Here is a 16333-nt window from a genome sequence, read left to right as displayed (position 1 = left end):
CAGAAATTATTAATCCTTGAAATACTATAATCTACTATAAATATTATCTTTACCATTTCCTTGCTTAGAACACTTTAACTCTTTTCTACCTTTTGTGCTATTGTTGTCATGCATTTTAGTTCTACGTCCATTTAAATTCCAAAAGACTTTACTATTATGGTTTTGTATTTTTTTACTCATGTATTTATCCTTTCTATTATCTTTTTTCCTGAAATTCCACTTTTCTCTCTGGAACTTTTTCCCCCTCTACTTGAAGAACTCATCTTTAGTATTTCTTTTTTGTTTAATTTTTTAAAAAACTGTATTTAAATTCCAGTTAGTTGACATCCAGTGTAATATTAGTTTCAGGTGTACAATATAGTGATTCAACACTTCCATACAACACCCTGTGTTCATCACAGCAAGTGCCCTCCTTATATTTCTTTTAGTGCATGTTTGCTGGTAGTGAATTATCTTAGTTCTTGTTGCCTGGAAATAATTTTACTTTACCTTTATTGTTGAGCCATATTTTTGCAGGGAATGAAATTCTAGGCTGCCACTTTTAAAGCACTTTAAAGGTGTCATTCCATCGCTTCCAAGAGTCATTGTTTCTGCTGAAAGTTCAATTGTCAGCTGTTTTGTTGTTTCTTGAAAGGCAATGGGTCTTTCATCTTTGATGGCTTTTAAGATTTTTCTCTTTGATTTTGATTTCCAACAATGATCCTCGGCTATACCTGAATGTGGTTTTCTTGATATTTATTCCACCTGAGATCTGAAAGTCTTCTTGAGTCTGTGGGTTTATGTATTTAATCAGTTTTGAAAAATTCTCTGTCATTGTCTCTTCAGATATTGCTTCTGTCCAATTTTATCTCTCTTCTCCTTCTGGAAATTCAACATTTGTATACTGAGCCTTTAGCTGAGCCCTATATTTTTCTGACATTCTTTTTATAGTTTTATTCTTTCCTTTCTGTGTTTGTTGACTCTGTTCTTTGTTTTGGATATTTAGTATTAACCTATCCTTCAGTTCACCAATCTTGTCTTCTAATCTTTCAGGAACTCATACACCTAATGAGTTCTTGCTTTTAAATATTATATTTTTCAGTTCTGGAATTACCATTTGATTCTTTATATAGATCCCGAATCTGTGAGGGTAAATTGTTCATCTTTAAATATATTATCTCTTCATCTATAAATATATTATCTCTTAATAATATATTAAATATATTATTTTCTTCAACATGTTGGTTTTTTAAAGTCCTTACCAGGTAATTAAAATATTTGCATCATCTGTTGCCCTGCCTCAGTTATCTGCTTCTTCTTCACATTCGGTAATGAGGTTCTCTCTTTTAGCATGTGTAGGAATTTTCAATTGCCTGATATCATGCACAAAAATAAATTGTAAAGACTAAGATAATGCTATCTTTGTCTGGAGGTGTTTCCCTTTTTCCTCAACAAGACAGATGAAGCAATGGCTGATCAGCTTATTTTAATCAAGGACTATACTGAACTGAGCCTGGATTTTAGCTCTGAAAATGTTTGTAGTACCACTCCTTTGCCCCTGGTTCACTCTACAGATTTCTCAACTATAAGTTGAGTTTATTCTGTAGAGCCCCACTCTTATCTTCAATCTCCATTCTGTAAGACTGCCCCAAATTTTTTACTCTGCCTTTAGTATTCCTATTTATGTTTTCAGCCTTACAGAATTCACCAATTCCCTAAAATAAAATAAAAAAAAAACCCTCTAAAACAAAACAAAACAAAACAAAAAAACAACTGTCCATGTGCTCGAGGACCTCTCCCTCAAAGCTATCCTGATTTATACATACCCCAGAAATAGTCACGTAGGGGTTCAAAGCCTGGATTCTTAGCATCCTTCTCTAATCAGAATCAGCAAATGCCCCCAGGGTATAGCATATTTAAGAAGTCAGCTTATCTCTTTGTGGTTACTTACCTTTTCAGAATATCATTACTTCACTTCACTACTGTGTGTGAATTGTTGGTGTCTGAAATTTATAATATATACACACATAAACACTATATATTTTTTTAAAAAGTCAATTTCTTGCTTCATCTCATAGTCAAACTATAAATATTCCTGTAGGCCCCTCTCTGCCAAATTATGTTTTTTCCTCTTTTATTCATTTTTCAAAATATAATTTGCCATTTATTTTCTTCTCTGAGTCAGATGTGAATTAAGAAAGTTGGATTCTTTGGGAATAATAAAAAATCCTCTTGGACATGTTGAATTTAAGGTGACAATGGAATTGACATGACACCAAGAGAAAGTTAGAGGTGTGGTACTTTAACTTAGCAACAAGGTCAGAACTGAAGATATAGATCTGGTAGATATATGTGCAAATATGATAATTTAAGTTATGACAGTAGATGGCATTTTCAAGTGAAAGAATGTAGACAGAGAAGTAGAAAGGTTTGAGGACCCTATTGCTCACTTTAGGGGTATTAAAATGAAGTGGAATAAGTAAGCAAAGAGAACTGAGGAAGTAAGAAAATAGGCAGTTTAATTCAATACACTATTAAAGAAAACAAGAGAAGAGAGGCAGTGATGGTTTTACCAAATTACAATACGTTGGTTTATTTCTAGTTGGGGGGCAAGATTACATTATATTTAATTCTTAATTACATGTAGGACATTTTTATTCTACATCCTAAAGCAAAATCCTTCATTTCATTGGGAAATGAAAAATTTTCCCATTAGTTTAGTAATAGTTAAGTGAAGTTTTCTTAGACTATATACATTTTACAGTAAGAAAAGCAAAATAAAAAAAATCCAATCAATTTTCCTCTTTATATTTGTTAAATTTAATCTTAAATAAATTATAAGAGGTGTTCTTTCTTTCTTTCTTTCTTTCTTTCTTTCTTTCTTTCTTTCTTTCTTTCTTTCTTCTTTCTTTCTTTGACAGAGAGAGAGACATACAGCAAGAGAAGGAACACAAGCAGGGGGAGTGGGAGAGGGAGAAACAGGCTTCCCGCTGAGCAGGGAGCCCAACGCGGGGCTCAGTCCCAGGACCCTGGGATCATGACCTGAGCCGAAGGCAGACGCTTAACGACTGAGCCACCCAGGCACTGAGGTGTTCTTTTTTATGAATAATTGCATAGATATTTTTACTTCTTGAAGAACAGCACTAATTCAATTAAAAATGACTATAGCAGGTTTCTCTCCAAACCGTCTTTTTCTGTATGAAATCATAAAAGCAAAGTTTGATACAAGCACTGATTTCATTGAGCAGAAAATATCCAAATTATCAGATACCTCTTTAAATGAATAATTTTTCTTATAGAAGGAATAAAACTGGGATTGTTGCAATAGTACATTTTTTTTTTCTATACAGTACTTACATCTGGTTTTAAGGATTTATTTCCTATTGCCTATAGTGTGTGACAGGTTTTATCTTCTTCTTGTCTCTTACATTTGCAAGAGTGCAATTTTATTCCCCAAAGCTTAGATAGCCCATATTCTTACATGGCTTTTTAATCTATCAAATTATTAAAATGAAAATTTATATCTAGATCTTAGAAGCGACTATCAAAATTATTAAAATATCATGGCTTTCTAAAAGTTGCTATTGAATGTGTTAATTCTGAAACATACACATCACTAATTGCTTTAGGCTATGTTTAACTAGATAAGTTTCTGATAATATAATGAAGACTGAGAGATATGTATCTGCATCCCAATTCTCAAAGGGTTAAACACAAACAAATTGGGTTGTGTTAAGTGTAAATCAAACCCTTAGTTACTCCTTTAGGCTCTGTAAATTTATTTCTAAAGACAGGTGCATCATTCTCTAATGTTGCCCCATAAATTACAAAAGTAGAAACTAAGAGCTCAAATAGTCATATAAATAAAAGTGTTAGAATATAATTTCAGCTTCAGAATAATTTACAATTGTATCACATCCAATAGGATACAGATTTTTACAGATAACCTGAAGACCACTATATATTTTCCCTGTGTATTACTATTCAAAACTTATTTCATAAATTTCATTTTCCCAGGTACTGAATCTAATAGGTGAATTGCCATATTACATGTGTTTTCCTTCTAATTGCTATGCACTTTGAAATTCAAAATCTAGACTACAGAACAAATAGTAGATCTCTTCTCTTTTCAAAATAAGTCAACTCAGTTGATAACTGGGATTAATTCCCATTTCTCTCTATTTGATATGTGAGCAAGAGAATCACAACTGCCCACAATAATACAATGCAACAATAAGACTATTTACCTGAGGAGTTCACAAAACTATTAATCCAATAGTCCAAGTCACATTTAATGTTCAAAGGCAATTGCCTACAAATTTCGCAGACACTTTGGGTTGCAAACTAATGTCATCTCTGTTTTCTCAACAGAACATCTATTAAAATATCAACCGAGGGGCACCTGGGTGGCTCAGTCGTTAAGCGTCTGCCTTCGGCTCAGGTCATGGTCCCAGGGTCCTGGGACCGAGCCCCACATCAGGCTCCCTGCTTCGGCCGGAAGCCTGCTTCTCCCTCTCCCACTCCCCCTGCTTGTGTTCCCTCTCTCGCTGTGTCTCTCTCTGTCAAATAAATAAATAAAATCTTAAAAAAATAAAAATAAAAATAAATATAAAAAAAAATAAAATAAAATATCAACCCAGGAAGTAACACACTGTAGGATGTTTTAGGATATTTAGTTATAACACTAGCATCCAAATAATTAATGTAAATAAGGTAGAAATAATTATCATGCAATATAAATGTTTATTTGTTGCTATCATATTATGTACTGTTTTACATTAATTCTCATTACTTTGTCAATTTCACTGAGACAAAATTTTTAAAAAGTAGTTTCTCTGGTTGATTAGTTTTATTTTCCCTTAGGTCTCATGAGAATAATAATTAAAATATACTAATAGATAGTTTAATAATAGTGTTGGGTTTACACAGAATTTTTGATGAACAAAATATATTACTTATATAACTGTAGGTACTAAAGAAACTGAAGATCAAACAGGCCAGGCCTGTGTGTCATATTATTGTGATTAAGCCATTTCCACTGAATATATACACCAGGTTGGTTAATGACTCTAATTTCTGGATCGCTCCTAAGTACAGGGCATATAGTTTAGCAGAGAAGATACTGTGGGAAATGACAACACAAAATTCTGAACTCTAATAGGTAATAAAACGTGCCTTAATATTTGGCCACTTTTTATCACTTCTTGCCTATATCCATTACGAAGAAATCACCTATTTACAAAACGTTTTATGGAAATAAACACACTTCTTTCACTTAAAAAGACTACAGAATTTCCTCCTTGATTCTATTTCCCAATATTTCTCCCTCAGCCTCAAACAAACTGGCCCACTTCCATGGTCAAACTATTTTTATTTATTTTTTTGGTGGAGTGAGGAAAAAACAGTTTATATTCCGTAATCTAAGTATTATCAACAGTTTCAGGAGTCCCATTTTTGAGTTTTCATATATCTGTACATTTTTCGATCACCATTGCCTCCTGGCGCTGCATTACTTGAAGAATGTGAGGCAGCTGCAGAAGCTAAAGAATTAAATGGTATAAATACACCTTTCTCAAACCCTTTGAGTAGCAAAGGGAGGAAAAAATTCAGTACAGATAACTATATAACTTTGCCCTTTATGGTTTTCCTTTAGATTATTTGTTAAAAGGAAATTATTAAATTTTCATGTGCTCTGCAGAATCTTGCCTTGGTTTATAAGATGAAAAGAAAAAGGGAATATTAACTACTTCATTTCCAAGGGATAGACACTACCTGCCTATGTGCATTAGCAGAATTCTTAGTCATTTGGGTTGCAACTGTCTTGAACTACAACGTTTTAGGATGTGCCCTCACTGTGGATTCAATGCCCATGTCGGAGGTCAGGAGATCACAAGCTTTATTCTGTGCCTGCAGTGATCACGTGGTGAAGTGAGCACAATTACAGAACATTTCTGCAGCCAGCTTGGCTCAAATCTCCCTCTCTCCTCCTTTATATATATAATTTACAAACTCTGATCTGCTAGATTATTTTGCTCAGGCAATATATCTGAACACATGCCTTCCAATTTTTAGGGTGGTTATTTAAAATAAAAAATATCATTAAAAATATCATTAAAAATCATCCTAGTATGGAATTTCTCTGAACAAAGTAGATTATAGAGCAGCAGGGATGTATAAATTGGGTAAGAGATTCAAGTCTTGGGAGGCAGGTATGCTTTTCTGGTACAGAGGAAATGTGAGTTGTAAGCAGCTATCCTGTCTGTGTCCTTCCTATGCTCACCTGAACAATTTCTTTTCCTTGGTCACGGTTTCTTCGGGAAAGGATTGCCTGCTGCCAAGAATGAGGAGGACAATGCCCGGCAAGAATCATAGAAATGCCATCTACGAGCACAGATTTTGCACAGTGAGGACGTGCCCAAAATCTGATCCTAAAAGCACAGGTTCCAGAAGCTTTGGTTCTATCTCATCCCCAATGTCACCTCCTACTTTATCCTTCATCATTTGCCATTCAGCAAAATAATCAAGATTATTTATACTCGTTATAAAGCCACATCACAGTCAAATAATAAACTTCCTTGAAAATGCTCAGAGTGCTTTGTGCAGCTCCTGTATGCTAGATTACAAATGTCTGTTATCACCACCCCCATCTCCCACCCTCTAAAATATAAAGCCCTACAAGGGTATTTCCTGGCAACTTTTTAGCTCTTTTTACCCTTTAAAGCAGGCTATCATCTCTGAGTTTTAAAAAATGTCAACATCTTTGCAGGGGTTTTGTGCTCTAATAAGGAAAGGGTATAGAACATTTTAAAATCTGTCTTTAAAAGTTAATATGAAGAAGGATAAGTTTGCAACTCTCCCAAGTATCTTAAGAAGGATTTACTACTACTTTGAATGACTATCTCATTTGGCTTATTTGCTGGTAATTGCATTCCAATAGAAGAAGGATGCTGGTTTTAGAGATCTAAAAACTACATTATTTCAATAGCAAAAGCATTCATGTTAGAAATGTAACAGTAATATACATACATAAGCAAACATAAACACGTTCACATGAGGATAGCACAAAATAAAAAAAAAAAAAAACCTATGTGAAAAAATATGTTAAGTCTTTCCTAGACTATTTATAATTAATTATATCCCTCTGGTAACAATTTTATTCAACTAAAATCCATTAATTGTTTGAATTATTGCGTTGCTACTTGGGTCCAAACAGGAAAACCTCTAGGACAGTAATAAGCAAACTAAGTAATTTCAAAAACCTTCAAATTTTTCAAAATGAAAAAATTCCTGTTCTGCTTCAGAAATCTCTCATCAGTCAATGTTTTAAAAATAAACAGCATGGTCACTGTAATAATCATTATTTCACACTAGTTTTGTTTAAAAATAATAAAAGCACGTTTTGTGACAAACTAAAACATATCTTTGATGGTAGAAAAGCAGATATATATGTGAGGACATCTGCCAGTTTACCTTCATTCGAGGTGCATCTAAGTGACAAGAGCAGGGTGAAACTCTGCCTTATTTAGGAAGAGGCTTGTTAACACACTACTGATGACTCAGGAAAATCAGATGGCAAATTACCTTTGAGAGGTCCCCAGCCTCCAAATAGAAGCAGATAATAAACACATTCCAGGTAACCCAGAGGACTAGCCAGACAGCATACTGTAGAAAAAGCAAGAGAAGTAACATAAAATTAACTTTGAATCAGCTGAGTAAGATTTAAACGGAACTCAAACTTTTGAACCCCCAAATCTTAAGATTAGTGGAAAATATTAGATATTACTTCTAAGGAACAGGCTGAGGTGCACATTTTTCTCTCTGTTGATTTTTTTCTCACTGTTATGGTCTCATTATAGCCCAAACTTGCTTAGGGATAACTTTTAGACTTTTATAGTAGTAGCCCACATTTATGTTTTAAGTGCGGATGATTATGTTTCCCAGATATCTAATAAAATTGGATACACCAACAGATATACCAAATAAAAATCATCCAAAAGAGACTCATATCTTCCTTTAGCAAAATCAACCCCATGCTTGATAATATACAATCTTTCTCCAAGTTATCTGGTGTCATCTTCAAATCAGTCCCCATGCCTCAGTCCCATCTAACCAGCTTAATTCTTTGGTGTCTTCCTTTCCTGTCTTTCATCACCTTCTTCTTTTATTCTCTCATGATCTCTCATTACAGCGACCATTGAGTTATTATCTCTGATTTTACACGGTTGGCTATTCAGTGTGTTTTCATCACTTATGACAAATTTTTCTTACCAAGATATAGTTCTCAGCATTTGGTCAACTAAAATATATTAAGCATTTAGAGGGCAACATGCTAGACGGACACTGAAAATACAAAGACCAAAGATAAATTCTCCCTGAATTCATCAAGTGACAGAGACAGATAAGAAGAGATGATTCTTATACAAGAATCATAAAAAGATTAGTTGAGCACAAGGAAGGAATATGGGAGAAGTATATAAACTATCCTGAGAAAAAGTCCTGCAGAGCTTAACAGAAAAGATGAAATACCTTCCATAGAGGTGAAGCAAGCTATTTTGTGGACTTTACCAAATAAAAGTATGGAGGTTATAAGGGCTCTGATGGAAAGTGCTGGAAACAAAGAAAACATCAGGTGTGAACTCTACAAAATAAGACAAGATATCATGTGATTTCTCTGCTAAATAAATTCCAATGGCTCCCATTCTGTACATGGTGCAATCCAAAATTTTTATTTCATAGTTCAAGAACCTCCATGATCTTGTACATGTTATTTTTTCAGACACATGTTTCAGTTCATCTCTTATGTCATTAGGGATTACAGGCACATCAGATTACTTGCTGTTGAGCGGACACAGAAAGCTATTTCTTACTTCTGTACCATTTTGTATATTATTCCTCTATCCTTTAATATTTTTTCTCTTCCCTAGGTACTCCTTTACCACCTATCAATATTTTGGTTTTTCACCAAAGCTCAATTTAAATATGGCTTCCTGAGTGATAACCAGTCAGAATTGACTTAGCCCAATGAGTAGTGCTTAGTGCTCCAATGAGCTCTTGCTTGCCTCAATTTGATTCTAAATGTCTTATATCGAACTATTTGTATATTTTCCTCCAATGTCCAATCATAAGCTCCTTGAGAAAAGGGGCTTTTTAAAATGTATGTTTATATCCCTAAATTGTTAACTTTGTACAAAACAGGCTTCAGAAAGTATTTTGCTAATCAATGAACGAATGAGGAATAATACAGAGAAAATTTTACTCTTTTCAGATGGAGAACCCATTCTCCTGTCCCAGACCTGGTTTTAATGAGAATACTATGATCACATATGTAGTGTGAAGAGTAAGGGTCCTACATGATGAGTTTATGTAATAATAAATAGTGACTCAGCTGTTTTCCAGATGATGGATTTACCTTACTGCTGAATATGTATATTGTTCAGTGAGAATAAAGTAAGAGCAATAAACTAAATGGTCCAAGACATAAGGAGTTTGAGAGTTCTGTATGAGGTAAGGGCTGGGGATTGGATATAGGGTCAGAAACCTAAATAGGCTGCAACTAGGAATGTTAGTTATAAAAAAGAGATCCAATGAATATTTAAGTTTGCACAGTATTGCAAAATGTATATTCATCTTACAATTAAAAAAAAACACCAAAAATCTAGACTTATTTGACTCTTCTACAGATTTGGATCTAAGTTTTAGAAATATAATGAAGTGTTGGGTCATACTTTAAAGGTAACAGGTTAAGAATTAAAAGTGTTTATAGTTACCAGTGACTTGGTTTAAGTGACTTTATAAAAGAATAAAAGAGTGACTGACTGAAGTTTTGTTTTTTTTTTTTTTAAGATTTTCTTTATTTGACAGAGAGAGAGATAGTGAGAGCAGGAACACAAGCAGGGGGAGTGGGAGAGGGAGAAGCAGGCCCCCCGCCGAGCAGGGAGCCCAATGTGGGGCTTGATCCCAGCACCCTGGGATCACGACCTGAGCCGAAGGCAGACGCCCAATGTCTGAGCCACCCAGGCACCCTGACTGAAGTGTTTTATCCTATCTTTTGTTCATGGTGATACACTTCTCCCACCTTATTTATGATGGGAAGCCAAATAAGCAGTATTTTCTAAAAGCCAAAGTAGCAGAATTAGGGACACGCGGGTGGCTCAGACGTTAAGTGTCTGCCTTCAGCTCAGGTCATGATCCCAGGGTCCTGGGATCCAGCCCCGCATCAGGCTCCCTGCTCAGCGGGGAGCTTGCTTCTCCATCCCCCTCTGCCTGCCGCTCCCCCTGCTTGTGTTCCCTCTCTCGCTGTGTCTCTCTCTGTCAAATAAGTAAATAAGATCTTAAAAAAAAAAAAAAGAATATCAATGTTGTAGTTTTTCATTTTCACAATCGAAATTATATTTTAAGCTCCTTAAATGCTGAAAAGGTTTTCTGCATCCTTGAGGTACACATGTCATAGGTACTACTTCAATATTATATATTGAATATATAATAGGAATTTGACTTTTTATCCAGATACATTTAGACATTATCTACACCTACTTACCTTAATGTGTATGTGCAGATCAGATTATTTCTGACTTAGCACCTAATTATAAAGCATTCTATATCTTGCTTTATGAGCTGCTTTTTTTATTCGTATTTATTAGTAATAACTTTTTTTAAAGATTTATTTATTTGCAAGAGAGAGAGGGAAAACGTGGGGGGCAGAGGGAGAGGGAGATTAAATTATACTTAGCTTGGTTAAAAAAACAAGCTGAAAATTTATTTTTCAGTCCAAAATCAATAATTTTATGAAGGAGAGGTGAGATAATGGGTCACAAGCAAATGAATAACACATAGAGATTAAGAACTTGAGACCTAAGCTCAAGCTCTAGTCAGTTGGGAGCTCTGTGGCTATTTTCATGCCAGATGGTCTCACTACACTTTAGTTTCCTCAAACATAAAATAGCCTTAGTAATAGGAGCAAACACACATAGTTTATATGAAGATGGAATGACAGAGTGTTTGAAAATAGTCAGTATTTGAGTTCTTACTACCTGCTGCCATTTTATTATGATTATATCACCACTTCTTGTTTAAATAATATAGCAGTAATCCCCAATTTTTTATCTCCTTAGGATACCAAAAATATACTTTTCACATTAATGTAAAACATTCTTTTATCTAATTGAACTTGCAATCTAGACCTGTTTCCCTGAATTCCATATATTCTTCTCTAGAATGTTCTTTTTTGATACATTAATGCCAATGTTGATAGATCAATGACATTTTATGAAACCAATCTTTCCTCATTTAATTTCATTAAAACTGTAATTTATTATTTCTGACTTAGCACCTTACAAAATTATAAAGCGTTCTATATCTTGCTTTAGGAGCTGCTTTTTTTATTTGTATTTATTAGTAATAACTTTTTTTAAAGATTTATTTATTTGTGAGAGAGAGAGGGAAAACATGGGGGGCAGAGGGAGAGGGAGATGTAGAGAATCTCTTCCTGCTGAGCATGGAATCCCAGATGGGGCTCGATACTAGGACCCTGAGATCATGACCTGAGCCAAAACCCAGAGTCGGATGCTTAACCAACTGAGCTACCCAGACACCTATTTTGTTCTTCTTTTTATCCCTTTTCTCCCACAGTAATTTAGAAGGATATGTCCAGAATGAACATAACAAATATTCTTTCCATATCTTTGCAATTTACTTGCATAATTTTCATTTCATCCTATACTTCACTACAAACCAGTTGGCCTCACAATGGACTCTACATCACTAAAGATTTACAAAAAAGAATTATCATGGTTAGTGGTGTGATACCTTTAATAAACCACAGAAACCCACACTATGCTAAGGGGGCAATTCTTGCATTTTCCAAAAGCCAGGCTTTATCTCATTTAACTTTATTCATTAACTTTCTCTCATTTAACTTCTATCCCCTTTTCTTCATTCTCCTCTTTTTATTTATTTTTCATACTTGCTTCTCTCATTTTAGTAGCTGGCATTTGCCTAAATCAAATCATCCCCAAATGAATTTTGCCTAGTTTCTTAAATATAGATTTTGGCATTCCCTTGTAATCTGGCCTATGAGTGATTTTTTGTCAATTAAACCCTATCTTTCACGCTTCTTAAAATTACTCGTAATTATTTAAGAGTATGAATATCTGTACTAACTTCTTCCCAGTTGCTACAGCTACAGTTGATATGATATAACTGAAATTGCTCAGTTTGAATATAATTGAAAACGATGTCCTGCCCAGGAGAGATAACCTAACAGGATAACAAAGTATCACACTTTCCAGATATCACCTTCCTCGTAGTTCTTTGCTATAAAACTAATTTTTCTTTAGCCTCTCCATTTTCTGTGAAAAATAAATCTGGTATTTTATGTTTCAGGTTAAAAAAAACCAAACAACTATGAGATAACTGTGGTGATAGAAAAACCCTATAACTGTGGTGATAGAAAAACCCTATTGTATGATGAAATTCATTTTTTAAAGGCTGATTTCTGTAACACTAAATGGACCATTGGAGAGGCTGATTTAACTTGAGTCTCCAACTAAATGGTAAAAATGATCAGCTGAAAAGGAATTGAATCATCATGGTTTCCCTCTAGTGTTTGTGGCTCTAATGATGAAATAAAATTAGCTACATAAGATAAAAATTAGTTAAGGCTGTCAGTCATGACAGGCCAAAATATTGGCCAGATCCACAGACACAGTGCTATTACATGCCATGGTTACATAATAATTAGCAAGGTAGAGCCTCAGATGAGAAGGCTGGTAAACATTTTATTGGAAAATAATGATTTGCACCTTAATGACACTGCCATTGCTTTTCTACCTCTCTCTCTTACGATAAAGCTTCCTAATTAAAGTCTGTATTTTTTGAATTATAAAGTATATTTAACATACACAAAACATATGAATTTTAGCATTAGTTTCTCAAGTTTCATGTACACACACATACACAGATACAACTTTTTCATCCTTATTTGAATTATATTCAATTTATAAGTTATTTTGAGGAAAACTAGAATCTTTAAGGCCTGTATTTGCAAAATAACTTTTTTCTACAAAAATTCTGGAAAAGAGAGGTTATTAAGACAAATGGATTTTCTTACTTTCTTACTAATTCACAATGATTCTAAAATCAATTTCAGGAAAAAAAAAAAAGAGTTTCCCATTAGAACAAGCATTCCTTGAAGAGGAGATTTAAATTCATGATTTTTGTGGCTTTCTAATTTCTTATCTCTTTCTTTTGGATGTCTGGGGAGAATAAAACATACTGGAATACAATATTAGTAGATAATAATCCAATTTTTCAAAGAACATGTTTCTATGTTTATTTAGGCATTTTTTTTGATAGTAGAAGATTTCTCATGCACAATGTTACTGGGTGAAATTTTGAATAATAGCTACATTTTAATTATGTAATACATTCTAATACATTTCTAATTATGTTTCACTATAACTTATACTTTTTAAAATGTTATGCATGAAAATAATTTTGCTTGGACCCTCGAAGAGCACCCTTCTTGCAAACTATTTCGTTGTTTTCTTTCTTTCTTCTCCCTTCCTCCATATATTCAGGTTACAATTGGACTGTAAACTACATGAAGGCAGAGACTATATTTTTTGTTTACCACAAAAATAGCTGGTATAGTGTGTGTGTGTGTGTGTGTATAGATGATATATATATAGATAGATAGGGATAGAGATATGAGGAGGGAGGGAGAAAAAGAGGGAGAGGGAGAGAAAATGCTAACGCAAACATATATAAATATATACAAATGGACTAAATTGTATTAGTGACTTTCTCTTAAAAATTACAATTTAGAAAACTATTATTCAGTAATATTACTGTAACAATTAGAAGATGAAAAAGGGTAATGCAGTTCAATCACTGGCCACATGATGCCCTAAATACTTAATTAGAAAAGGAGTTGGGCAGTGAATCAGTTCACATTTCATAAGCACCAGCTGGATGCAAGTGACTATAACAGATGCTGTAGAGAAACATTACAAGGATATAACTAAGTCAATCCCCTCAAATGATTTTTATTTATCACTGATATGCAATTGATGCGATCTATAAGAATGTTTTCAGGAATGATTACTTTTAGTACAAAGCAAAACTATCAGCTCAGCAACATTACTGATATGGGGCCGCTAATAGAAAAGGAATAATGTAATCCATTCTAGTACACTGTGTTAGAAGCATTCTTAAGAAGAATTATATTAGTAAATCATATCTTAAAAGCAACTTCTTTAAGCAAGGATTTAGAATTATTAATAATCTGGTGTTTTAATAAATATAAATGTATATTCATAAAACAAATACCCTTGGTCAAAATGGTTAGACTATATTCATCTTTCGTTCAAAGTTAATTACATTTTAGCTTAATTTTAGCACCTTCAACAGCAGTATCACAATCTGCTCAGGCATTCTCATCAATTCCTCACCCATTGTTATGATTAAAAAAAAAAAAAAAGAGCAAAAGTGGCCCAATAGAAAGGAGCTTATTTCCTAATTCTTGATCATTTTATGACCAGGGACAGGTTGCTTTATGATTTAAATTCTGCCTCTTAACTCAAAAATCCTGTTATATCTATGCCACACCATAAAAACCCATCCCTTAAGAGAAATACCTACATAAAAATACACTGTTATTACAACTTCCTGTTTGACCAGGGATGAAGGCTCTGATCAGTTAATTAGACAGAACTGGATAGAAATCCAATTCTAATCAGACATCATGTTGCAGATCATAAAGGAAGGCAGGTTTCTACCTTCTCATTTTTTACCAATGCTGTTATCATATGATTAAGCTTCCTTGTGATTTTATATTTACTTAGATATTTTAAAGACTGCATAACTTTTAGTTCATCTTAAAATAAGATTTATTATTCTTTTCTCCCAATTACAAGAAATTTCTTATTGTAGAAAATACTTAATATTTGAATATCAAAAAGAGAAATTTGGAAAATACCATACTTAGATATAATCACTGGTATCATATATGTTTAAATTAAATGGGAATCTTGTTCTATATTGTTACTAGATTTTTTTTCCACTTGATTAAATAGTCACCTTGAGTATTCTGCAACACACATGTCAATTCAATGATAAACTATGAGTTATTCAACTAATTCTCTGTTAATTAACTTTTTTGTGCTTCTCTTATTGTTCTATTTTGATCAATTGCTACAAATTTGGATTTTCCTTAAAATGTTTAGTTTGACATATTAAATCATACCTGAAAATATTTTGCTTACACAGACTATTTCTAAGTTAGACTATAAATGTTAGACTATCCAACGGGCATTATTTTAATGAACATATAAACATGGCTATTAAGTTTTATGCAACTCCAAATAAAAGCGGTATCCCCAAAGGTATTCTATTCTTCTTGAAGCAAAGAGTAGAAAGTAATTCTCTTTGATTGAAAAAAACAATAATACTCATTTAGCATGAAGACATCTGTATACCATGAATTTTAACTCATTGCAAATATTTCATACAGAGATATTTATAGCTATACAGCCCTAAAGCTAGGAGAGTTCCTTTGAAAGGACTTTTGATATTGAATAAAAATAAATCAAACTATATAGGAACATTCTAACTGATGTATGCAAATAAGAGATTTGAATAGCTAATATAACAAAACTAGTGAGAAATTCCAAATCTACAGTTTTAAAATCTGAAATTTATACAGTTTAAGAATCAAACGGTGATTTTATTCAATGATATTTATTTGTCAAGCAGGGTTTTTAGATGTTGATGTATAATACATAGATTATAAAGTGATAAGTTGAGAAAAAAATCTTCCCTCAAACTATTAAAAAAGCTATTTGTTTCATTGTCACATAATCATCACCACTTGTATTTAAAAGTGACATCAAAAACAGTATTTTTGCTAGTCAGTAAATAATTAAAAAGTCAAATATACTGATCTCACTGGTTTTAGAAATCATAGTTAACTCTAATAAGAGTGGTTTGCCCTGTGTTGAAGTTTCTTGGACTAGCCCAATAATACTTAAAGTATATGAAATTGCTTCTAGGTCTGGTGTTCTGGTGTTTGAAGATCAAGTCAAGATGATATTATAATGTATTTAAAAAAATTAATATCATGTGAATTTGAAAATTGTTATACCATACATGTAACACTGTATTTCATTACTTTGCTGCTCCTCTGCTCCCCACATATAAGATGGTAGACTGAGAAACAGCCCTCCCAAAGGTACTGACATCCTAATCTCTGGAACCCACTAATATCACTTTATGTAGCCAACAGGAAAGGAAGGAAGGAAGGAAGGAAAGAAGGAAGGAAGGAAGGAAGGAAGGAAGGAAGGAAGGAAGGAAGGAA

At 33.4% G+C, this 16333-nt stretch overlaps 1 protein-coding gene across 1 annotated transcript in view; it reads right to left on the bottom strand.

Annotated features, from left to right (window-relative positions):
• Positions 1-16333, bottom strand: part of NKAIN2 (sodium/potassium transporting ATPase interacting 2) — a 984828-nt gene that overhangs the window by 441660 nt on the left and 526835 nt on the right. The window contains exon 3 of the mRNA XM_034990494.1: positions 7561-7641. Within this exon, the coding sequence (XP_034846385.1) occupies positions 7561-7641 (81 nt within the window). The remainder of the gene's footprint in view (positions 1-7560; positions 7642-16333) is intronic.

Source organism: Mirounga leonina, unplaced genomic scaffold (genome assembly GCF_011800145.1).
Source record: "Mirounga leonina isolate KUSES-001 unplaced genomic scaffold, KU_Mleo_1.0 Mir_53, whole genome shotgun sequence".
Taxonomy (NCBI): domain Eukaryota; kingdom Metazoa; phylum Chordata; class Mammalia; order Carnivora; family Phocidae; genus Mirounga; species Mirounga leonina.
Note: the sequence above shows the minus strand (reverse complement) of the source record. Positions and strands in the feature narration are given on the sequence as shown.